The sequence below is a fragment of the Cheilinus undulatus genome, linkage group 8 (genome assembly GCF_018320785.1).
Source record: "Cheilinus undulatus linkage group 8, ASM1832078v1, whole genome shotgun sequence".
NCBI lineage: Eukaryota > Metazoa > Chordata > Actinopteri > Labriformes > Labridae > Cheilinus > Cheilinus undulatus.
This window is the reverse complement of record NC_054872.1, coordinates 46,359,692-46,384,778: the sequence shown is the minus strand read 5'-3', so window position 1 is coordinate 46,384,778 and position 25,087 is coordinate 46,359,692. Positions and strand designations below refer to the sequence as shown.

General features: G+C 38.8%; 1 protein-coding gene across 1 annotated transcript; it reads right to left on the bottom strand.

The window, feature by feature from the left end:
• Positions 1 to 8,918: 8,918 nt before the first annotated feature.
• herpud2 (HERPUD family member 2) lies at positions 8,919 to 23,613 on the bottom strand. Its single transcript, XM_041794345.1, has 9 exons — positions 23,514 to 23,613; positions 20,657 to 21,054; positions 18,174 to 18,251; positions 14,978 to 15,085; positions 14,259 to 14,425; positions 13,701 to 13,826; positions 12,772 to 13,110; positions 12,560 to 12,671; positions 8,919 to 9,788 (listed from the first exon to the last, which is right to left on the bottom strand). The coding sequence occupies exons 2-9, from the start codon at positions 20,801 to 20,803 to the stop codon at positions 9,606 to 9,608; spliced, it is 1,260 nt and encodes a 419-aa protein (XP_041650279.1). The 5' UTR covers positions 20,804 to 21,054; positions 23,514 to 23,613; the 3' UTR covers positions 8,919 to 9,605.
• Positions 23,614 to 25,087: the final 1,474 nt, after the last annotated feature.

Sequence of the window (25,087 nt, the reverse complement as noted above, 5' to 3'; positions counted from 1 at the left end):
TCTCCTCCATCCTTTGAAAATAAATAAATAAACAAATAAATAACATCCAGTGTGGCTGTGATTGGATTAAAGGGAGAGGGGAAGGGCGAGACGAGCCACCATGAGGTATTGCCCAGCAAATTGGAGCCAACAGTCGGGCCAGAGAGTCCATTTTGGGGCATAATTTACACAGTGAGGAGCATGAGCTGAATATAATGTCATTTCCATTAATTCAGCATTTTGGATGTTTTTTTCCCCCCTCTGGCTTTTAGCGGTCGTTTGAGTCGTCTGGCTGAGATCAGCCTGTGAGTATTACAATGTCAGAGACGACATTTAGCACAGCGGCAGAGTGAGAGGTGCTTCTTTACAGTGTGGTGACTGGCAGTGTGTATTCAGAGCTGCTCCATCCTGCTAATGGCTAACAATATGCTAATGAGGCCTAGGAGTACAGGATCGGCTCAGACAAACCACTTTAATGGATGTTTTATCTGCAGCTCCAGAGTCTCATCAGCCATGAGCGCTCCTGACAAGACATGCCAAGTCAAATTTAGCGATAAAGCGCTTTTAACAAAGTGGCCACAGAGAGCTTCAGGAGGACAAAGGACGCAGGAGAGTCTGTGGTGAAATGTGGAACCTGTTGGCGAACAATGAGAATCAGTTTAGAGGAAATACGCCGTGAAAGAAAAGTTTCCTGAGGACAAACAGAGACGACAGGACTTCCTGATAGAGCTCCAACTAATTTCTTTCCCTGCCCACAAACGCTTTGATTTCAACCCAAGAACAAATGATTCTGGCAAAAGGTTTAAACACCAAATATAGACTGACAAAAGGGCCGTCACAAATCACATTTGAGAGGTATCTCAAAAAGCAGTGAAAAACCTATTAAGAGGCTATAATTTAAGATGTACTGGCTGGGTATGCCTTGAAATGTTTGAATAATATTTAACTAGAAAACACCAGCGTCTTGCTATGTCTAACCCTGAGTGTCTACACCGCCTGTCCAGGCTTTAGATGGTGGCTTTTAAAACTCACACTGTGAGATAACACCCCGATAACACTAAACTTTCACTACTTTTTATTTTGGGAGAACATTTTTCCTTTAATATCTAGGGTTTTTTCTTGATGAAAACTTATCTTTTAAAGGTCACATATTTTTACCCTTTTAAGACAAGTTTGTATTGGTCTCAGAGGTCCCCAAAACATGCCTGTGAAGTTTGTTCCTGAAAAAACACTCCAGTATTGGATTTTTGCATGTCTAATAAACTCTCTGTTTCAGCCCTGCTCAGAACGAGCTGTTTCTGTGTCCGTGGCTTTAAATCTTCTGACTCCGCCCCTCTCCAGGAATGGAGGTAGCTGAAAGGATGTGGCCCTCCTGAACCTAGTCTCAGCTGCCAGCTGAGAGGAGGGAGGAACTTTTTTCCAAGCGGGGAGGGCCAACCGAACCTGGGGGCAGTGCTAACTCCCAGCATGACATCATGAGGGGAAAATCTGGGAACGGCTTGTTTCAGCACACATTTTCTGAAAGGTGGAGAAAGAGAGGGAGGGGAGGGAATACTTTACTTTACTTGATTATGGTGATGTTTTGTACATGAATGCTTCTGCTCAGTCTTCTGATGTTGGACAGTATGTATAACGGAGCTCTGAGATTTATCACTAACTGTGGATTTCTTATTATTGTACAAAATGATAAGAAAAATTTGGCAAAATTCCGGAGTACCTTTCCTCTCTTTTGATCTTGAAGGATGGATTACACAACCTGCGTTCGTTTAATTTTGTGCAGTTTGTTGTTCCAAAAGTCTGAACTGAGTTGGGAAAGAAGGCTTTTATGTTTCTGCTCCTTTTACTTGGAATAATCTGCGACTGCATTTAAACTGCACAGCCTGGTGACTGAATATTTTTAAATCTCTAGTGCTGTGATACTCAACGTATGGCTCTTTTATGTGTTAATTATAAATATTATTCCCCCACAAAACCTTAAAAAGGGGAAACTTTTTTGCCATTTTCACCAATTTTGCCACTTTTCACCCATTTAAGCTACCTTTTCTCCAATTTTTTTGGGCCATTTTTGTACCTCTTGACTGCTTTTTGCCGTTTTTGGTAATTTTTCACTCCTGTTTTTGCCACTTTTGATCAGTTTTTGCCACCAGTAACTCATATTTTTGTCACTTATCACCTATTTTTGCATCTTTCTGACCATTTTTCCATGTCTGTTTTTGCCCCTTTTCACACATTTTTGCTGCTATTTGATCATTTTTGCCAACTTTAACTCATTTTTATTGCTACTTTAACCCTTTTTTGCTACTTTTCAACTATTAGATTGTGGCTCTTGCAAAGACATTTTTCAACAATTTGGCTTTTTGGTTGAGCAGGGTTGAGTAACACTGCTTTAGTGAAAAGTCTTGAAACCAACCGCAGCTTCTGAATCCCACGTCAACATGCCCTTTACCCCAGTTTGCTCCCACTGCTCTTTTGGTGGTGTGTAGATGTGTATGGAAGTGTGTGAATGAGATTAGCTAATACTGAAGGCCATCCCCCATAGCAGCCTCTGCCATCAGTGTGTGAATAGGTAGGTGTGACCTGTGGAGTGAAAGTGCCATACAAGCTCAAGTCCTTCCTTATTTTCTCTGTTTTATGTTTATGCCTCGCTAAAAAGCAAAATTCCCTCAACGGACAATAATGTTGAAGTTTTTTTCACTTTGGAATCTGTCATTATATTTATAGTACTTATAAACTTTAACCTTTTATTGTTTATTTTTCTAATATGGATGAACTTTTAAGTGAAGGATAACTACAATGAGGAACAGAGGCTGAACTAAAAAGACTAATTTAATCCAGTTCATCTTTTGGACTGCAAACTTAGCTCTGTTTTTAAATTATGACCCATTAATGTGAACGAGTTCCTTTGAATCTGTGTGAACTGAACTTTGAATTCACTTTAAGAAAACACTGATTAAAAGGGACTGTATGAATGAGAGCAGCTTTAAGAAAAAATATGAATGAATGAATGAATGGTAAATCTCAGTGAGCGGCTGCAGCTCCTCTCTGATGTCAGATTTGAACTCAAAGCTGATGCAAAAATAATGTTTTGTTTTGATATGAATGCAGTTATGTTTGGGAATCAACTGAATTACAAGATAATCCTGTTAACTCCGACATATCCTGTTTGACAGCAGTGAGAAGAAAGATTATTCTGGCTGAAGAAAAAACGTCGGACTTTCAGTGTCAGACACACTTAACACTTTTCTAACATTAGCTCTGACACATGCTGGAGTCCACACTGAAGTCACACCAGACTCAACATTTCAATAATTCACTTTAATCCTGCACAATCCTTTGTCTGCCAAAGGACAAAATCCAGATAAGAAAAGGGTTCTGTTACCGTCAGCCTAAACATTTATAATGTCTGATTTTATGCAAACCATTTTTATAAGAGATGCTTTTAAGAATCTCTTAAGTAAAATTTAATTGTAAAGAAACCACTGTGATTGAGAAGGGGAATATTATAGTTGGAAATTAAACTTGTCAGAAATATAAGATACTAAATGCTTACAGCAGAACTTTGAGGGTTATCTTTATGGGAAAAAGATACAAAAGTCACAAATCTGCCCTAATCCTCCCTAATAATTCTAGTAAAAATCTAATGATTATGTGACCTTTCTGGCACCAAAATGGAATAAATTATATAAAATACTAAATATTGGGTCTGTGTCTGAATACTGTGTCTTTTACTATGTAGCGCTCTTGTATGAATGATGATCCCTGTTATAGAGCATTGAAAAGGAGACTATCATCTTAAAACATGTGATTCAAAAGCACTCCTTTATTTCTTCTGTTCATGAGTTAATTGCTGATGAATTATAAATGAAGAAAAAGTAACAGTGATATATTTTATCTTTTGAGGATTTGTGCTACTTTATAGTGTTAAGGTTATTTCTGTTCCTTACTTTTTTGTAGCTTGTGAGCTTCTGTATCATCTAAACTAGGGGTGTCAAACTCAATCACAGCAGGGGCCGGATTCTGAACTTGGGTCTAACCTGAGGGCCTAACAGGGTCGATATTTAACCATAAAATTTGAACTTTATTTTCACCTGAAATGACTTATGGGGGTAAAAAACTTGGCACTGATGATAAATGATGTGCTATTGAAAGGTGAATATGATAAGTTAAAAACTCAAAGTCTGAGAAAAAAAAGTCAAACTTATAAGTTTGAAAGGTAAAAACATGACGTTTAAAGTCAAAATAATGTTTTAAAAAGGTAAAATATGTCATAGAATACTGAAACCATGAATTTTAAAAGTCAAAAACTGAGATAAAATTAAAAATCATGGTTTTTAACAGTCAAAATATGAGGTCAACATCAAAATCATGAGTTTAAAATGTAAAAATATAAATAAAATTAAAAATTACGAGTTTTTAAGGTAAAAAACTAAGATAAAAGTTAAAGTTAGGAGTTGAAAAAGATCAAAAAGTGAAATAAAAGTCAAAATCATGATTTTAAAAGGATGGAAAACTGGGATTAAATTTAAAATCATGCGTTTTAAAGGTAAGAAAGATGAGATGCAAGTCAAAATTAGGAATTGAAAAAGGTCAAAACATGAGATAGAATTAAAAATCATGACTTTAAAAGGTCAAATAGGATTTAAAATTATAAATCTAAAAGGTAAAAATGTGAGATGTAAGGGTTAAAATATGAAATAAAAAGTCAAAACTATAACCTTGAGTCATAAATTTGAGATGTAAAATTGAAAATAAAGAGAAAACATGAATTTCTTTCCCACGCTCCTGACTTTTTATCAAGTTTTTTTTACTGTTTACTTTTCTCATTTTAATGATGCAACATGGATATTATAAATCATCAAGGTTAAGTTTACATTTTTACACTGAAGGAAATCTGCAGACCTCATACTGGTGGGCCAGTTATGATAAAAATATCGTATGATCTGCTGCACCACTGGACAAATTTGGCCCCCGGGCCTTGAGTTTGACACCCCTGGTCTAAACGATGTATTGATTTCGTTAAAACATGACACTTTTCTTGCACACACTCTGTCAGGGTAGTTTAACTGAAAGCAGGCTCTGCAATGCATCACCTTCTGGTCCTTTTAGGTGTCACACAGCTTATCTGTGGCCCCCATCTCCTCTGTGTTTACCTAATAAACTCAGTGTATCACTGTGGCATGTGTCCAGCCCAACTGCTGCCTCTCCAAAGACAACGAGGCCTGATAGCAGGGAAACAGGAGCGACCGGCTGCATAACAACGACTTATTATGATGATGAAATGTCCTACAAGACCCCAAACACCCTCTTAGAGAAATCTCTCCTCCGATAAGGGGAGTCCAACCCGAGGGGGGGTCCTAACCTGATTGGATCGGCGGCTCTGAGGGGGCGCGCGTAACGAAATCAAATGGCCGTCAAGCCGCTGTCATGCATAATTAATTGGGCCTTCTACGACCAACTACACAAAAATCCATGGTCATTTGATTAGGGGGTTTTGGAGGACTCTCTGAAGTGCATCGCTGTCTGAGCTGCCTCCCTGCTCACCTCACTATCTGTGAGAAAGGTGGCACACTGACATCAGCCTGCTAAATGTAACAGCAAACACAGACTACAGTCAAACTTTGTTTTAGCCTAAAGGATAGTTTGATGTCATGGCTACTGAAGGAAAATTGTTAAAGCAGTATGGGCACAGAAACCTAGCAGGTTTATCTCTGCAGATGTTTGATTCTTCCCTACCTGTCAGTACCACTACTTAAAATCAGTCCAACCACCTTTATCTTAAAAACTACAGGAATGGTGTGTTGAAGAGGAATTAATCAATCACAACATTGCCAGAAAACTCTGCATGTTGCCTTAATAGCGCATTAAAGTGGAATAATTTTGGTACACTATGATTGTTGTAGGTTTAACTAGGACTACAAGCTGGTGGCTGTTTGCCTCTAAAAGGTATACAATTGTTGAACCAAGAAGAAGGGCTGGGGTGGTTTCTGTGAAAGTGTGATTGCTATACATCTTATATGCAAGGGTATAGATTAGGTTTAATGACCTTGACCTTTGACTTTTACCCTTTCAAAATCTTATCAGTTCATGTGTCAGAGTGAAAAGTCTGAAGAAAATCCCTCTAAGTGTTCTCAAGTTATCGCACTCACAATATCGTCTTGGATGGATGGACAGGCAACCCAAAAACACAACGCCTTCAGCCTCAGCTGTCACCGGTCCGGGTTATCAACCTCTTTTCACCAGTAATTAAATATATAATAAAAAAAAAAAAGAGCACTGATGATAAATGACTTTGACATTTTAAAAGTTAAAAAGATAATTTTAAAGGCTCACAATCTGAGAAAATTTAATTTGTCAGTTCAAAAAGGTCAAAACATGAAATTGAAATCGAAAAGTAAGGGGTTTTTTTTAATGGCAAATATGTTAGAAAGAAAGACAAAATCCATCCATCCATCCATTTTCTATACCGCTTCTCCCATTTGGGGTGCGTGGGGGGGGGGGGGGGCTGGAGTCTATCCCAGGCTCATATTGACACCTACAGCCAATTTAGAGTCACTAATTAACCTAATGAGCATGTTTTTTGGTGGTGGGAGGAAGCCGGAGAACCCAGAGAGAACCCACACATGCACGGGGAGAACATGCAAACTCTGCACAGAAAGGCCCTGACCGGGAAGCAAACCCAGGACCTTCTTGCTGTGAGGACACAGTGCTAATCCCTGTGCCGCCGTGCAGCCCTGAAAGACAAAATCATGAGTTTAAAAGGTCAAAATATAAAAAAAATTTGCAATCATGAAATAAAGAGTCTCAATATGATTCAAAATTTTAAATTGAGTCTAAAAGGTCAAACTATGGGATTGTGAAGTCAAAGTTTGGAGTTGAAAATATGAAGTAAAATACAAAATAATTGGTTAAAAAGGTTAAAATATGATTTAAAAATTATAAATTTGAATCTTAAACCTCAAAATATTATATGAGAAGTCAAAATTATGAGTTGAAAATTTCAAAGTATGAAATAAAAATTCCTAATTGTGAGATGCAAAATTGAAAATGTGAAATTAAAACACAATTAATTTCTTCTTCTACATTCCTGACTTATCTAAATATTTTTACTCCTTACTTTTTCAGATTTTTATGACTTAACAAGGATATCTTAAATCATCAAGGATAAGTTCACATTTTTAGAGTTGAGGAAATCTGCAGACCTCATACTGTTGGGTCACTTATAACAGAAATATGAGATAATCTTGCGGGCCAGATTTTACTGTTCCACGAGCCAGATTTGGCCCCTTGGCCTCGAGTTTGCCACCCCTGTCTTACTCAATCAAACAGGACCACCTGATTAAAATGTGGCTTAATTGGTGCTGATGAAAAACAGTTGGAGGAGCATTCTGTAATTAATTAATTAGATTGATTGGCAACAGGTCAGTAACACGACTGGCTATCAAAGGAGCATTTTTAGAGAGGCAGAGTCTCTCACAAGTAAAGATGGGCAGAGGTTCACCAATCAGGGAAAAACTATCTAAAAAATGCAGAACAATTTCAGAAAAATGTTCCTCAACAAAAAAATGCAAAGACTTTGAAAATCCACCATCTACAGTCGATAATATCGTCAAAAGATTCAGAGAATCTGGAGAAATCTGGAGAAGGTAAACGGTTAATATTGGATGCTCATGATCTTCAGGCCCTCGGACAGCACTGCATAAGAAACAGGCATTGTTTTTTTCAGGGATATTATCTGTCAACACGGCTCACTGTACCATTCACTAATGCAAGTTAAAGCTGCATCATGCAGAGAGGCAACCATATGTGAACACAATCCAGATGCTGTCTTCTGTGGGCCGAAGCTCATTCAAAATAGACTGCAAAGAATATCTGTTAAGCAGTTAGAATCCTACATCAGACAAGTATGGGACAACATTCCTCACCCATAAATCCAGCAACTGGTCTTCTCTCTGTTGTTAGAGGAAGAGGGGATGCTACACAATGGTAAACATGGCCCCGTCCCAACTTTTTTGAGATATGTTACTGCTATCAAAATCAGAGATGAGCTAATATTTTTCAAATGTTAAAATGTCTGATGATATGTTGTTTATTTTCTTTTGTGAATAAAATACCGGTTTATGAGATTTGATAATCATTGCATTCTGGTTTTATTTTACATTTCACACAGTGCCCCAACTTTTTTGGAACTGTGGTTGTATTTCAGCCTGTGTATGTGGCATGCTCAACAACATAGTGTAAAATTGTGTCCTCTTGAATAATAAATATCATATTATCTTCTTCTTCTGCTACCAAGTCAGAAATTTTCATATTTGCTAATATTGATATCATGCTATAATATTGTGTCCAATTTATTTTGCATGTTTTTCTGGAATATTAAGTAAATTTCTTTCATTTTCACAGGATTCCGACTTCTCAATCTTCTTTTTTTGGGGCAAAAACACTGGTTTTCCCCAAGATTAAGAGGTGATTCCTTGAGAAACTAACAAAATTACATGCTCTCTTTGGAAAATGGGGCGAAATAAATTCCACACACAATTCAGTAACTATGTGCTTTCAAAACATGCTTGTTTTGCCCCATCTCTTTGTCTAACCATATTCGTAGCATCTAAGATCCAAGCAACAATTTTTATACAATTAGTTTATATAGTTAATTTTTTAATTTCTAAATTTAGGTCACAATATCTCATGTTTTGAAATAATTCTGATAATATTGTGCATCCCTTGCTTCAGGCTACTACACACTCCTCACAGGAGCTTTAAACATATTCTGTATAATTACTGACTTAATTGAAATGCTATCTTATCATCTTAAAATGAGATTAATTGTGTTTTTGCAGTCTAAAAAGGCCCTGTAGTCATACAAAGTCTACAGGATCTGTGAGTGAATACTACCACCTGGAGGACAGAAGAGGAACTACAGAACAAACCACAGCAGAAAGTTCAAACCGCAGCAAGATTTTATTCCAAAAAAATGCTTATATTCAGGAATTAAAGATGCATATACTTACATGTGTAAATAGATAATGTTCAAATACACAAAGTGGGAAAACAATGTGCTTCAGTAGCTGCAATGTCAATATGCACATCATGTGCATACATGAAAATGTCTTTAGGGATGTGGTTTTTTATGATTTAAGGACACAAGGTTCCCCTTTTACTTCAGGAGATTTCTTTTCTTTATTATGTCACCACATCCCTCTTTAAAAAGTCTTAACATCCTTATTTTCACTGCTTTAAATGGAAGACAGCTCCGTCCAGTTTCTCACGACAAAATGAATTCACCACCAATGGAGAAAAAAAAAATCCACTGCTGAAGCTTTTAACCTGTTAACACAGCGCAATATTTACTTTCTGAATATCCTTTTCTTCTCCTGCAGAACTCTTCTCTTACACTTCAGGGTACTAGCTTAAGAATCGCTCCGTTTGTTGGCAGCTTTTTGGAGGTTTGAAGCTGACTGGTTCGAGCTGAACCAGCTGGTCTTGAAAAAAGAGGGTATTTGAGCATGTTTGCTTATCTGAAGAAGTTTATTTGAGGTGTTAAAGACGGTTAGATTTCTGCAGAGCGGTACCTGCTGGCAAGAGGACGAGGGGGAAATGAGAAAGAAGGGCAGCAGGTTGGATTCCGTCTAGTTGGCCGCCCTGGGTCGTCCCTCTGGGATGAGCGAGGTGAAGAAGGTGCTGATGAAGGACCACGCGGTAGTAAGGAAGCTTGGTTCAGGTATAGCAGCAGCAGCAGCCTGGTCCTCATGCCCTCCACCTCCCTCCTCCCCACTGTCATCGTCCTCTAAACCATCATCCATCAGACGTTCCTGAGACACAGAGAAGAGGACACAGTAACGGATTAATATGTGCAGTAAACACATGAAAGCTGGCTCCACTGCACGATTTGTTGCTCTGGTTGTCCCAGTTTCTCAGATGGGTGTGCAATATATCCCATGTAGTGGATATGTGCAACAGTCTATTAACGCTATTAAACTATTGTCGAAGCGGGTCAGGAGAACCTTTTTCCACCAAAAGCTTTAGTATGGTTCTTTGTGCTTCTATTTATAAAGAAATATCCAAATCTCATAAAACTGCCACTATATCTACATCCATCATAATCTTTACACTGTTTCACCATTGTTTACAGTCTTAAAATAGATTTAGCAAAACCAAATCTGTAGCTACCTAACCTGACACGCAAGATGGATTTGTTTCACACATCCATCTGGAAAACCTTTGATAAAGGGGAAAGGGCAGAGCCTTTGAAAAAAACTGAGGGTGACTGGATGAACGTTCTGTCTGTCACATCTTTACGGGCCAATCAGAGCAACAAAACACATGCCGCTACGGAAGTGCGTGTGCGCAGCTACCGAGGAATAAACTCCATATAAAACTGCATAACATAAACCATGGCAACTGTAGACGTCAGTACACGACTTTAGTCATTTTTGAAAAGAAAACAACTCAATGCTGTACTTTTTTCTTCTTTTAACAAAGAAACTTTGCCAAGGTCTGATCAAACTGGCGTTTTAGCATCATCCACGCTAATGTCTTCCGCCATAATTTCACCGGCCTCTTGTTGCTGCTTGCTTATGTCACGACTCCACCATGGCTGAAAGTACTGCCCCTCGTCAGTGATTGGTCCTGTCACTTTCTAACCGGGCCCAAACGGTTCAGACGGGAGCTTTGCAAGATGGATTCCCCAGTATTTTCGCCTCGTTCAGCTAATGTTTTGGTTGCACCTGGTTAACCTTCCTCTCAGCTCTTGTACCTTGTTTTCAGCAGATGTTTTTTAAAACATTGTAGGCTTTCATGCTAGCTTAAAATAAAATAAATGAATAAATAAACTACAGAAGGGGTTCCGCAGCTGTATCTGTTGGACTCTCCCTTGGCAAACGAAAATATTTGCAGGCCTTCCTACCCCTCACCATACAAATCAGCATGTCAAAATATATACTACAAACACACTGTCAGTCACAATTTTTGCTAACTAAATTCGTATTTGTTGTTTACCGCAACATAGAACCTCAAATTCTGTAGAAATAACAACCATCGCCTTAAACAGAGTGTTAAAATCTGGTTCTGGAGAAAACAATTCCTTTGAAAATAAATACTTGGTGAACAGTTTTTAAATATTTATTTTTCCTGCCCTGCAACAATTTCAGTGCCCTAAATTGCCCCTTGGGGACAAATAAATTTTTTTGAATTGAACTGAATTGTGGGCTTGTTGTATGCTACAGATCTGGGTGCAGTTGTGAGACTGACACTCTTAGTTCAATGTCCAGTTTTAAAATGCATTTTGTCTTAATTGAGGATAGCTGAAAAACCCATTTTATATTGGATGCTGAAGAAGGGAAGAGTGTGGCCGCTCTTGTGCCCAGCAGTGGGTCCCCCATTTCCACTCCAAAAATTACCATGTCTTGGACTTGAACTGCAACTGCACTGTTCAATCTGAGGTTTCATCAATGACCTGCTCCTCTTTTGTAGTGCTGAAGTCATCAAAAGGTTTCACTTGACCTTGCCTTGCTGTGCCCCACCAGTTATGACACTGCACCCCGATGGGGGGGCCCATGACTTACTTTGGGAACAACTGCACTACAGCTACATCCGAGCTAATCTCTTCACCAGAAGCCACTGTTTTATCAGCTTACAGTGCAACTAAACCACATCCATAGCTACAGCAAACTCATGCTAAGACCAGTCAGGAAAAGAGAGTTATTTAAACAGATCCCCACTTTAAGAAATATATCTGTGGAAATTTCTGGAATAATAACATAATTTTTAATGTCACAGAGCAAAGCCATGGAGTTCTAGTAGGTCAACTGCATGTGTAACTTCACAGAGCTCTCACTTTGAGAAAAGGCCACAGCATCTCAGGAAACTGGCGTTTGAATTTTTGGTCATAATATCCTGAAAAGTCTGCAGCTTTTACAATGATACACAAATATTGGAGCCTATATTACAGCATAACCTAGCAAATTGAATCAATTCAATAAATCAATTTGAATAAGTAGAGTATTTTAATGTAACAAAGGCTGTCAGACCTAATTATAGCTCCTAATCCTGTGTATCATGGTTAAAGTTAAAGTTAAAGTTAAAGAAATCTGTTTGAAGGTTTCATGTTAAAAATCTGGTCTCTTTCTCCTGCAGTGTTGTGTGTTTTTTTTCCAGCAGCAAACACATTCATATATTCATCATCATTTTAATCTGACAGCTGCTGATCGTTCCTCCTTCTATGGAAGATGCATCAAATGATGCATCTGCTTTTATGTGGGCATGCACATAACTTAAAGCAGAAAGCCTGAATTATCAGAGAAAGTTCCTCTCCTTGACTCAATATCTCTCGCTGGAGCTTAAAGCTTTGTTGAACCTGTTTACCCAGAGAGAGCCTGGCTATGTTGGGCTTGCTTTGTACACCCCTACCCCAAAGCCCAATTGAATTACCACAATTATGTAACCTTAATTATTTTGTCCTTTATGTGTGCTGCCAGTGTAGATTTGTCCTTAGAAACCATAACAGAATTACTGAGACGGACACACTGCAGTTAATGTACACAATAATTGTTGTAGACAGGGTGCAGCAAGGACCATGACTGACCATTTCCTGCATGTCCTGGTGTCTCTCTGCCTCCTCCTGAGGAGCTTGAGGTCCGTCTCCTGCTCTGGGGTTAGGCTGTTCCAGCCTGAAGGGGAACCAACCAGCCTGATGCCTGAAATAAACATAAGAATATATAATTTAGATAAAAATACTCCTGATCTATGGGGTACAGCAAATTCAGACGTAAAAAAAATCAAATATAGCTGACTCACAGGTAGACCAACAGCATGGCACCGACCACCATCACGAAGCGGCTGAAGGACGAGTAGAAGTAAACAATGCTAAGGAGCACGCCGGCACGAGACACCGTGTACAACCAGTCCAACCAATCTCGGTTCAGCTCGTCATCGTTCAACACCGCCCCACCCTGTGCGTTCATCTGGATGTTGGGGTTGGCCGGCTGGTTCTCTGGTAGAGGGTTAGGGTCGGGGTTCGGTCCTAGCGGGGGCTGCACAGCCTCGTTGGGCTGGGGGGGTTGAATAGGTGAGGAGGGGGTGGGAGAGGGAGGAGGGGGGGTTGGAGGAAGCTGAGAGGCGGCTACTGCAGCTTGGCTAATGAAAGTTGGTGAAAAGAGAAGAATTAAAAAACAAGAAAACTCACTTCAAACTGTCTAAATAGTAAAAAACATCAACAATAAGTCTGTGCTGAAGAGTAGCCAGTGTTTGTGAAATATAGACAGTTCTGAGTGAGAGATAAAGTTTCATATTGATATTTCTGCTGCTTTGGAGTCACAACACTGTCCTCTTTTTTACTGTTTTGCTTCAATCCACCTGGGTGCTTTCCATAAAATTAAAGTAGTGTTTTTAAACTGGTTTGAACATGCTGTGAACATTGCTTGAACTATTTATACAAACATAAAATAATCATGTTATCGAGTATATCCTGTGCATTATATCTCTAACAATGAACAATTTGTCAGACTGATTATTAAAATAGTTCTTGCTGTTTCTAACATGTCAGTACTTTGCAATGTGGCTTGGCAAACTGATTTGATGAGTGCTTTATTTATCCAGATAATATGGGGAATTCACTTTGTTCTGCAGGCGTTGCTTGGTTTGCTTCCTCTCTCTTACATGAATCAGAAAGTACTGCTTATATTAAGTCACTTCAAACACAGACCTACTGCACATCTTTTACTTACTATTGCATGTAGTAATGGCGTGCGTACATCTGCTGCCACCACAGCATCTGCATGGGCATGTACATGGGGTGGGGGGGCATGTTGGCAGGAAGGCCGCCTTGCAGAGGGACCTGGGCTCCATTGGGCCTGTGGAGGAGTGTCATAGTTATCAAATCTTTTATGACAAAAAAGCAAAGTCTTTTTGAATTTCTGTAACAAACAATCAAAGATAAAGGTACAGTTCTGCTTTTGGTTTTTAGAGCAACACGAAACCACATGGAGCAACAGACTTAAAGGGACAGTACTGCTGAATCTGCTATTTCCTCACAGTAAAGAAAATGATCATGGAAATCTTTCTATGTGGTCTGGGTCACTGTATGATGGTTGAATTGGATTACATAAGATTATGCTGTTACTTCAATATCTAAAACTGTTAGTGGAGAAGTGCTGTAAAAAAATGTAATACTGTTTGACAACGCTGTGAAAACGTTTTTTCAAAATACTGTATGTAAAATTTAAGCATTGATATGTCTCAAGCCTAATGTTATAAAGAAATACTGTGACTTCAGAGACCCTTACCACTGAGGGACAGCAGACGGGATGTGAGGATTGTACTGGGGAAAGCCGCCACGATACCTCAGACCATCGTAGCTCCTCGGGACAGAAGGAAAGGAGGAAGAAGAGGCTGGCTGGCTGTCCTGATTCGGTGTGTTGGCAGGTGAGGGGGAGCCAGCATTGTCTGAACTCTGAACAAGCAGAAATACCCACCCGTCAGAAGTTAATATGTAGTAAATAATCAGTTAAAAATAACAGAATGAATGACATTTAATCATCAAAGACTGGTGGTGTTTGCAAATACATTCATATTCATAATCATAAATTAATTTACTCCCAGGTAGGCTTACAAATACAAAATCGTTGTCTTGATGTTTTTGGTATTTAAAACAACACAGAGAAATAACACTGAGTAAGAGCAGTGCTGAAACAGAGAACTCAGCACAGCAGTATGCAAATCTGTTCCCACATAAGCAAATGAAGATTTTAAAGAACCAGCAGCACCATCAGAGCTTCACAAAACATCAGTGTTAGCTCTAAGCTGTCCACTAGCTGCTAACACAAACTCTAGATGTGTAAATCACTCAAGAGTCATCGTGGTTCACCAGCTTTTATGAATGTTTGACTAAGCATAATTCTACTTTTTTTCAGCCGTATGTTTCCTGGAATGAGCCTGAACAAAGCCGTCATTCACACGCTGTTTGAGGCGTACAAGAGGAGGTCATAACTCTGTGTGTACTCACGCTGGAGTCGGAGGCTGAAGAGCTGGCCATGGAGGGGCTCCGAGGCATGGGCGAGGCTGGGGGGCTGTGAGAGGCACACACTAGATGCATCATGTGGTATTCATCCTGCTGCAGGTCGACGAGGTCAGGGCACGAGGATGTGAGAGAGAGAGGAAGAAGAGGAGGAGGAGGAGAAGGTGGTGAAGGCAGCAGACAGGCCCAAAACAGACACAGAGGGGGAGAGAGAGGACGGATTAGTGTAGAAACGTCCAGAAGACAAACACAAAGCTCACTCTTTGTCAGTAAATCACATCACATCAGCTTTTGTTTCCCACAGCCTCTTTCAGTTCCCCGACACAGACAAACACAAACTGTGTGTGTGTTTAGACACAACAATTACACAACGGAGTCTTCATCAACAGTCAACAGAAAATATCAAACTATGAACCAAATTAAGAATACACAAGGCTGGGAGTTTGTGGCCGTAGACTTGTGTTCATATCGTTTCTCTGAAGCACATTGCTTAAAGAAAATGAGTTTACACCTCTTTGTTTTAGTCTTTAGGGAAAGTACAGAAGATTGTCTGGTGGCCACTTCCTAAAAATGCAGTGCATTCAGTAAGAATGAGCTTCTAGTGTTGTGTTAATTCCTTATTTTACACAGAAACATGGTCTAGCTCTAGTAAAACTGATGCAGTGCTAAAGCTTCACCCGCGGTAACCACAGCAGTGGAGGCAGCCATTATCAGCGGCTTTAAGTACAACTAAACCCCGCCCATAGCACAACTCTGTACGTATGGCCCTGAAAGTATTGTCACTCTCTCACTCAGTCAAGGGACATACAGACCCGTGTGTAGGGCTGACCTCAGCGGTCAGCCAAAATAAACATGAAAGCCTGCTTGGCTTTCAGATGGAGTGTTTTGAAAACTCCAGTTTTGCATCGAGTGTGTATGGCATTAAATTAGCTTTTAAACTTTAAAGTTCAACTTCATAAATAGTAAGAAGAGTAGTTGATATGATTTATATCAGAGTGGTTGGAAATAGGGAATCACAGAGGCATCAGTTTGGTATCGGCCCAATCAGCCATCTGCAAATAAAGATGCATAAATAGACACCAGTAGCCACAGTTCATCTGCTGTGTTTAGTCTATTTAAAGCTGGCATCTAGTATTCCTAACTGCTGAGTTGAAGACTAGTTTATTTTTATTATGCAGAGGAAGTCACCCCTGTTTCCTAGGTCAAACATGAGAGAAAATGTAGGCGTAGTGGGAGTCTCACACAAAAAGAAGTGATGAAAAAACATTGGTACTGCAGCATCAGTTAGATCAGAAGTTTCCAAACTTTTTCTGTCTTCATGACACACCTGCCTCTACACACCTGTGAGGCGCTGTGCTGAACAGACCAAGAGGGAGTTGGTGCAGACCTGAGCCCAACTGTCACTAATCTTAACCACATTTCCCACTGGTTTGCCAATTTGCAGCATGATATACGGAGGGTTGCAGGTTTTTTCCTGCATTACAAGTGTCAGACTTGTTGCGAGAATTTCCTAAATTGTGCCCAATTGCTGCAATCTTGCGCCAAAATTTAGCGTTTGTTTAACTATTGTTAAAACCGTGGGCGCCCCCTATTATAATGGTAGGGGAAGCACTGTACATCAACACACAATACCAAATATTTGCAGTGTTTCCCATACATACAGGTGTAACTAAAAAAAATAGAATATCATGAAAATGTTCTTTCTTGTGATTCATTTAAAGAAGTAAAACTTCCATGTATTCAAGATTCACCATTGCAAAGGGAATTATTTCAAGACTAGACAAATCTAAAGGCAGTAAGGCCACAGCCAGACATTACAAAACAAGGGAATCGATGCACTATAGATTAACTCCATTCAAAATTTGGCATTCAAGAGATATTCATAGTTTCATTTGTTCAAAGAGGACAAAAGTGTCAGAGAGAACTGCAAAAACCCACATCAACACTAGGGCTGGGAAATTAATCGCAAATTAGATTTAATTGCAATATTGCCTGCTGCAATTTACAAATCACAGAAGGTGCAATATTTCTTTAACTTGACATGGGTCAAAATACCAGTTTAATAAATATTTTTTTGCAGCGGCAGAGATTTTATGCACATTATGCAAACATTCAAGTGTCAATGTTTTTTAATGGTTTACAAAAATCCCCCTTTTCCTGTTTTATGTATGATTTTCTTACTCAACATGAGTGACATAAAAATGATAATGCCCTTTAACAAAACAAATGACATCACATTTGCAATATGAACAAAAATAGTTAGCTCATTCTATCTAAAACTGATGAAGCCTAGCGTTACTTCCTAGCTGCCTCCTTTATAGCTTGTTGCATTCCCATATTTAAATGCACGCTACTATGGATTAATTGGTTCTGAAATAATGTCACTGTTTTCAATACACATGGCCTTATTTATGGAATCCTTTATTGCTTGAATTTGTCTCAAAATACACATGATTAACCTAAGAATGATCGCATATTAAATCGCAATCGCAATATTGGGGGGGGGGGTCGCAATTAGATTATTTTTGCAAATCCTTCAGCCCTTATTAACAGCTGGAAATACAATAAAGTACAACTATTTTAATGATGAAGATAAGCAGCAGCTAAAAGAAAGTAACTAATTTCAGCTTGAATAAAGAATTATGCCACAGACAGCACAAAGCACTGACTACAAAACAGGACTACATTCCCAGGGCATCTAATGACTGGGCGTAATGTGTTCACAAAAATCAAGAAAAAGGGAACTAGAAAAGCGCTCGGAGCACTGCTGGGATTGAAGTTACTCATGTCCGCCATCTCCTGGTGTAAAGTGGTAACAGTGCAGACCTCCGCCATTAGCCCTATCTCCCAATAGTACAGAATCCTTTAAAAAAAATTCCTGGATCCAGACGGTGATCTGGATTACTCCCAAAATCTAATCAGTTCTTCCTTATGCCATTTCTGACATTTCCTGAAAATTTCATCAAAATCTGTCCACAACTTTTTGAGTTATGTTGCTAGCAAACTAACAAGCGAACAAACGAACAAACCCACTCGATCACATAACCTCCTTGGCAGAGGTAATAAGTGCATTTCAAGCCAGGAAATCTATATGGGTGTGCAAACTAAAGGTTGTATGCGAATTGTTACCGATGCATTTATCTCCTTAAACACAGAGATGAAACAGTATTTGAGCAGCTCTTACCTTTCTGAGCACATCTCTGAGCTGCAGGTGATCCTGAAGGAGCCTCCCTGAGTACACCAGCCGCTGGTCTTTGGAAAGCTGCAACAATAAGAGGGTGCAAACATTAGATTGTGGTTTTTCCCTGAAAAAAAAAAAATTACAGGTCCCTAACATGCTTTTAGGTAAGTAGATCACCAACTTGGAGTCTTTTCTTTACTGTGAAACCTGATGAGGGCGTTTTAGTCTCATAGAATGCCTGATGAAAGTTTCTCTCAAATCTCACCAGACGTCTTGTTGCTCTTTGTCTTACAGGACATAAACTGAAACACTGTGAAACTGATACTGGTGAGAGAAAACCTTATCAGTGCTGAAACAACAGTGAATATAATGTTTCTCATTTTTAATCCATATTCTAATCCAGCCTGAAGAAAAAGCATCTGATGGAAATTTAAAACTGCCTACCAGACACTTCATATTCTGCTTTCTAACTGCAGTTTCAAAAGTCAAGAATAAACATCATCAACAAATTTGTTTTCAGGATAAACTCAAACCTGTCTGTCACACACAGCCCACAGTAATCCTTCACAATGATGCAGAAATAAACACACTTTTCTCCAGTATGCTCTGGTGCTTTGGTTACTGGAGAGGCGAGAAGAACCAAATAAAAGGTCAGTATAAGACAAGGACGGTCATATTTGGGTTTATCTTAAGGTTAGATCTTGTTCTTATGTGGACTTTTACAACACTTTAAGGCACTTTTTTAAAATTAGAATGCTGGACAGGATGACACTTTAAAGCTCACTAAAAGCTTTTTAAGTGCCTTTAATTCTACTTAATAAACTTTCTTCTGTCATTACATCGTCACCTGAACCAGATGAAAAAAACTGCAGCTTAGGGAAAGAGGCCAGTTCAGGCCACGTGTCCTTCCAGACGAATTCAAACCTGAAAACTGCTTCCACTGTACTGCTCTAAAACCTTCTGAAACCTGTCATTTTACAACAATTTGACTAAATGGGACTCCACTGTCAGTGTCATCTACTGTATGCTGCTTCCAGGTTAGAAAATAAAAGTTACACAGTTGGACCTTAACAGTGTGCTGACCTTTTTACTTTATCCGCAGCTGATGATTTTCTTGTCCTGCAGCTGTTTGCAATTTGTTTGGATGTGAAGCACTAGTTATTTCTTTTATGTTCAAGTTAGCTAACATACACAGAGAGAGCAGGGAGATGACAGGCAGGATGAAACATGAATTTTTGCCAAAGGTTTACACAAAATCTGTTTCCTTCTTGCAAGGTGTCAAGGAGATTTAAATGTGTATTTGTGCCTTAGAATGTAAAGAAACAAAAACTCACAGGTATCTTCTTCTCATCTCTTGCATTTATGTGTGTAATTCTGTCTCTTATGAAGAGTTGGCTTCTTTATTTCCTAACATGATATCTGATCATTCTTCAAACCAGCTTTCCTACATGCTTAAAAAAAATTAAGACTTTTTAAGACATTTTTAAGACATGAAAAATCAATGACACTTTTTGCACAGCAAACGGTCAGAAATGAAAGACATGAAATTTCTCACAGGGCTTTATCTTTCATTCAGTGTTTCAATGCAAGACTATTTAAGGATCTGCAGGAACCCTGTCAAACAGAGAGATGAAGCCTTTATTTGGTAATGCTAATGGGAAGAAAAAGTCTTCCAACATGACTGCATCAACTTTTGCCTGCCTGAATCTTTGTTGATGCAAATCAGCCAAATCATCTGAACAACTGCAGCTGTAAAGAGAAGAACAACTCAGCACTAAAGAGATGAGTTTTTGTGACAAGTATTCTGTTCTTGAATTCAGAAATTAACTCTTTCTTTAATGTGTCTAAAATAAAGCACACAGTCCAGATTTTCCTCATGTAGTGGTTGCTTTAGTTGGGAATCTTTAGCTTTGCTTTTTACATCTTCTGATATTTTTATCATGATCAGTAGAATACTTTTTGATCCTAACCAGTTTGAAACTCATCACAATGTTGATCTTTTAAAATGTGATTTCAGCCAAATGAAGTGCTATCAGTAAAAAATTTTAAACATTATGTATTAGAAAACAAAATAAGACATGTACAATCCTTTGTGGGTGCTGGAACCAGATCGTTGGCTCAAACCTTCACTTGTTCCTAAATAAATCCTTCAACATGACGTACCTAGAGTCCAGACCCTCTTTTGCTTCTTCATTATTACACGTTTTGTGTCACACTGTGGTGAAAAACTCCGATATTTTGGGGTTGAAACATTAAATCAGTCCCTTTGCTTCAGAAATCTGATTTTAAAGCCAGAATGTGAGCAAGATGATGGTGCTTTTGTGCTGAAAACTAAGAGCACTGTACTGAGTCATATGACTGTACATACCAGGCTCGAAGTGAGCTGAAGATTAGGTTGCAAGACGTGTTTGAAAAGGTTTCACTCTGAAACAAAGGGTGCAAGGTCAGAGGCGTCAAAGAAAACTATCAGATTGTGAGCTACTCACCGGTTTGCTGGGGTACACTTTAGAGATGTGGCTCTTCAGCCTCTCCACAGTCCAGTTGAGGAAGCAGTTGATGGTCTGGTCTTCATACTTCTGGTTGGGGGCCTTAATGACCAAGGTTACAGGACTATCAAGAGCCCCAGAGTCCATGGCTCATATTACTCTCAGGGTGGGCTCTGGAGAATCTGAGCTCAGCTGAGCTTAGTTACAACTCAGGATTCACCTGAGGACCAAGGTTCCTCAAATCCTCTCCATCCCGATCTCAGACACACCTCAAACAGTCCTGTCGGTGGGCTGGGGGGCGGTGGTTCCCCCTTCACAACATGGGCCTCATCTGTGGGGGCAGGTGGTGGACTCCCTCTGTACTGAAGGGATTTCTTCTGTGTTCAGTTTGATGATTTCTGGTGAGAAGTAGAGGAGTATAAGTTTTCTAAAAACATCTCCACATGAACAAATTCTTTAAAACCAATCAAGTCGGAAACACTTTGATAATTTGTCAGTACATTTGTAGGTAATGATGCCTTACTGCAGCAACATTTTCTTTTAATTCAAAAGTTTTTCCTTTACTGAAAATAGCAGTACTACTTATTGGAAAAATGATTGCAGCCTTTTATGCATGAATGCAATTTCACAGCTTGACAACGCAATTGTGATTGCAATTAGGTTAACTGTGTGGTATTAATTTAAATGACTGAAAGAAGAAAATACATAAAAACTACTGAATCTTAAGAAAACACCATATTTTACACCTACAAGTTAAAAAATACAAGTCTAGTGAAAATAGCAATCAAGTAAAAACACATGGTCTAATGACACAAATACATCTGCACTTCACTTTCTTGTGCATCCGAGACACTGAAACAACGGATTTACTCGCAATTTTAGACCATGGGGTATTCTGGACTTTTTTTATTGCTGTAGTATCAAAAAGTATTAGTATTCTTACTTTTAAAAAACCTAAATTCATGGTTCTCAACCGGTCCAGCTTTAGTATTATCACCTCCTTACCAAAATATCATGACCAAAATCCTTTTTTTTTTTTTCCCTCCAAATGTTAATGTCGGAAAATAGTGCAGTTTGGACTTGAGATAGACCAATAGATATGTCAGACATATCATTCAAAATAAAAGCCTATGGTAAACTTTATCCTATGTATTTTTTCCCTTTTTAAGGCACAAATTTCTCACTCACTAAAAATGTCTTTGCAATAGAGCTGAATAAAGAAAGAGAGAACATAGTCTAATTGTGATCGTTTTCCCCCTAATGTTGTGATTGCAGTTTAATACGTGATTATCATTTAAGTTCCTCATCTTATGCTTTTCTCAACAAACAAGTGATTAATCACTCTATATTATGACAAACACAATATTTTGTAGATTAAACTAAAGTAGAATTTTGAAAATAATAATTGCAAACATTTTGACTCACTGCAAATTGAAGGGAATGTTTATTTTATTTCATTTTCAATGAGCCAAACATATACAAAAATAAGAAAAGCTGCATTTTTTTGCAAATTAATCTCGCAATAATTGACTTGAATGTTTGCATAATGTGTAGAGCAGATTATTTCTGCATCAAAAATTGTATTCAACTGGTATTTTGAAACACTTTTCAGCTCAAAGAAATATTGCATTTTCTGTTATTTGAAAATTGCAGTAGGACATATTGCGATTTAGAAATTTCTATAATTTCCTCGCTCTACTCTGCAACCAAATTTCTAGTCTCATATGCCTAAATGACCCAATATAGCTTGGCGCCAGAATATAAATGTTACTTTTTATGATGAGATTAATAACAAAATAAAATAAAATGATACTGATTGCTTTTCATATACTATAAAAACTACATAATAGGAGGCCTGGTTAAGTTCTTGTTTCTACTTGACAATTTTGCAAGAAAACACCTGCACAATTGTTTCTGTTACAGAATGTTGCTGACTTATTTGCAGCATATTGCCATCATGCAAGAGTGTGCTTGCATTGTTTATGGATTTATTCCTCCCCTTGCACCTGTATTATAAAATAAATAGTTATAATTACTTATGTACTTTCTAATCTATCATTAAAGTAGAGGAGACTGTATCATTTTAAAATGCAGTATTTGAAACAGAGCAAAAGAATCCAAATACACAAAGTTTTACGACCTTTTTGGCACTATCAGACTCTCTTTCAAATTAATTAATGCATTATTAGAAGAGTATTTTTGACTGTGGTTATGTTGATTCAGAAAATGAAAGTGACACACCCAGTCCTGCTTTGACTGTAGTGTGATATTCCTCGTCTAAGACCATGTATACTGCTGTCATGTGATGAATTTTGATATTACTCTAAAAGTAAACACTATACAGGGCCTTTATTTACCTAATACTATAGTCTTCTTATTTACATGTGGTTACATTTAAGCCTCAAAACAACAAGTTCATGTGAGCTGTGGTGGTCGTGAATATCAGGTCACAGTTCCTGACACCTGCCGTGTTGCGTCATCTTTACGTGGAACTGTCACAACAACTCAGTAGCTGTAAATCATCAATAGGCTCACAAAGCCAGAGAAATTGCAGTTAAAACTAGAAAAGTACGCCGTTTACAAATAAAAACGGCATATTTTTAAATCGATGCATATACACCGGAAGTTAGCTTTAAAAGGCAGTTCACTCCGAGCAGCTCTGCTTATTTTCTGACCTTTGTCATGAAGCCAGGCTAACAAACAGGGTTAGCTTACACAGCTAACGTTCACTAGCTCTGCCGTTGCTCGCTGGAATTTCCGTTGGACCGTCAACGGTTATCGCCATGACAACACATTCAACCGCCCTACAATGCATATAGAGGGCTGGTTGTCACTGCAGAGAGTTTTCTTTCAGTACCTGTTCAGTCCTTCAGTCCGGTCGTCTCACCGTCCCAGCTCGACTCGGCTCGTCTGCCTGTCTTGTTGTTGTAATGTCGGGGTGTGAGACCGGAAACCACGTCATCACCCTCTCAACAGCTGATCAGAAAAAAATGCATCCAAGAAGACCAACTAAAGTGTGGTGTTCTGGTTTAACGAGTGACCGTGTTACATGGTGTCCCTCAGACGAAAGCCCCAGCGAATTGCTTCTATGTTTATGTTCATTAAAGCTTAAAAAGTGATTAAAACAAAATACGGGCTTGATCCATGTCGTATTTCGACAAAAACACAGCACAAACATTTTTTAGACCACAGGGGACTGTGTTAAGGTTAAAAAGTAGGAAATAGGTATGTCACATTTGATAAAGGCCTACAGCCAGTGGCCCGCATGTGATAACATTAAACACTGGAGGGCGCTGTTGAACAACTTTGTTTGTTATACACAAGGCGGGGAGGTTTAAAGGGGAGAGCTTCCAGGGGCCCAGACAAACTGGGGGCCATGGAGGTCAGCATGATCATGGTCCATTATGAAGCTGTGATCCTGATATTTTATGTTAAACCTGAATGATAATCACTCTTGTCAGAGCAACAAAAAATAATTTTATTTATTAATTTTATTTCACAATACTGCCTTTTTCAAGATATAAAGGCACACCGAGCAAAAGCATTTGGGAAGTAATGTCAGACTGCATGGCTAAGCTATAATGTAAATAAACGTCAGGATGCCAGAAAATAAAGTAGACAACTTCAATTAAAAATAAGTGAATATTTGTGAGAAGAGACAAAAATGAGTGAAAGTGGCAAAAAGGGCAAAAAAGAAGTGGCAAAAATGGACCCAAATTGTCACAATGGGAGAAAGCTACTAAATGAACTGACAAAAAAATGGTTGATGGTGGCAAAAACTGGGGGGGGGGGGCAGTTAACAGGTGGTGAAAATGGCAAAAAGGGGTGTCAAAAATGGATTCAAAGATTAAAAAATGTTGCAAAACTGGGCAAAAAGCGACAAAAATGGATTACAAGTGGCATAGATAAGTGGCAGAAAATGGCCCATAGGTGGTATTCCTCATCTGATTCTGATTCCCTCATCCTATCAGCACATAGGAACTGTAGGCTGTCTTCTAGAGATTTACAGTCAAGGTTTGCGGGACGATATGACCAATGCCGCTCTGCCCAATCTGGTACAGACTACATGCAGCCAATCTCCAATCTCACTGGGCTGCCATGACTGCCCTCCACCATCAGGCTAGTTTGCACTGGTGTTGGCAACATGTAGACTAGAACCTGATCATGTGGAGGAACATTATGTTCATGTGTTTATGTGTATATGTTTATGTTTATGAGTCCAGATGGTGCTAAATGTGGCACCATTTAAAGGGAGATAAACAGGCTTTTCAGTGGTTTAAGATGTGTTGCCAAGAAGCATTGTTACAACAAAGAAGTAATTTACCAAGCACAAATTTTCTTGCTTTTTGTTCTAGGTTTCGAGGCCCAGGTATAATCATCAGATATGCCCCTGTGAAATATTTGTCTTGTCACTGTGCTATCTAGCATATT

Excerpts from the sequence above, each read along its gene's own strand:
- herpud2 (XM_041794345.1), bottom strand. The coding sequence starts at position 20,803 with ATGGACTCTGGGGCTCTTGATAGTCCTGTAACCTTGGTCATTAAGGCC. Across the intron at positions 14,426-14,977 it reads CTTCAGCCTCCGACTCCAGC|AGTTCAGACAATGCTGGCTC; the intron begins GTGAGTACACAC and ends CTGCTTGTTCAG. Across the intron at positions 9,789-12,559 it reads ACCAGGACATGCAGGAAATG|GAACGTCTGATGGATGATGG; the intron begins GTCAGTCATGGT and ends TCTGTGTCTCAG.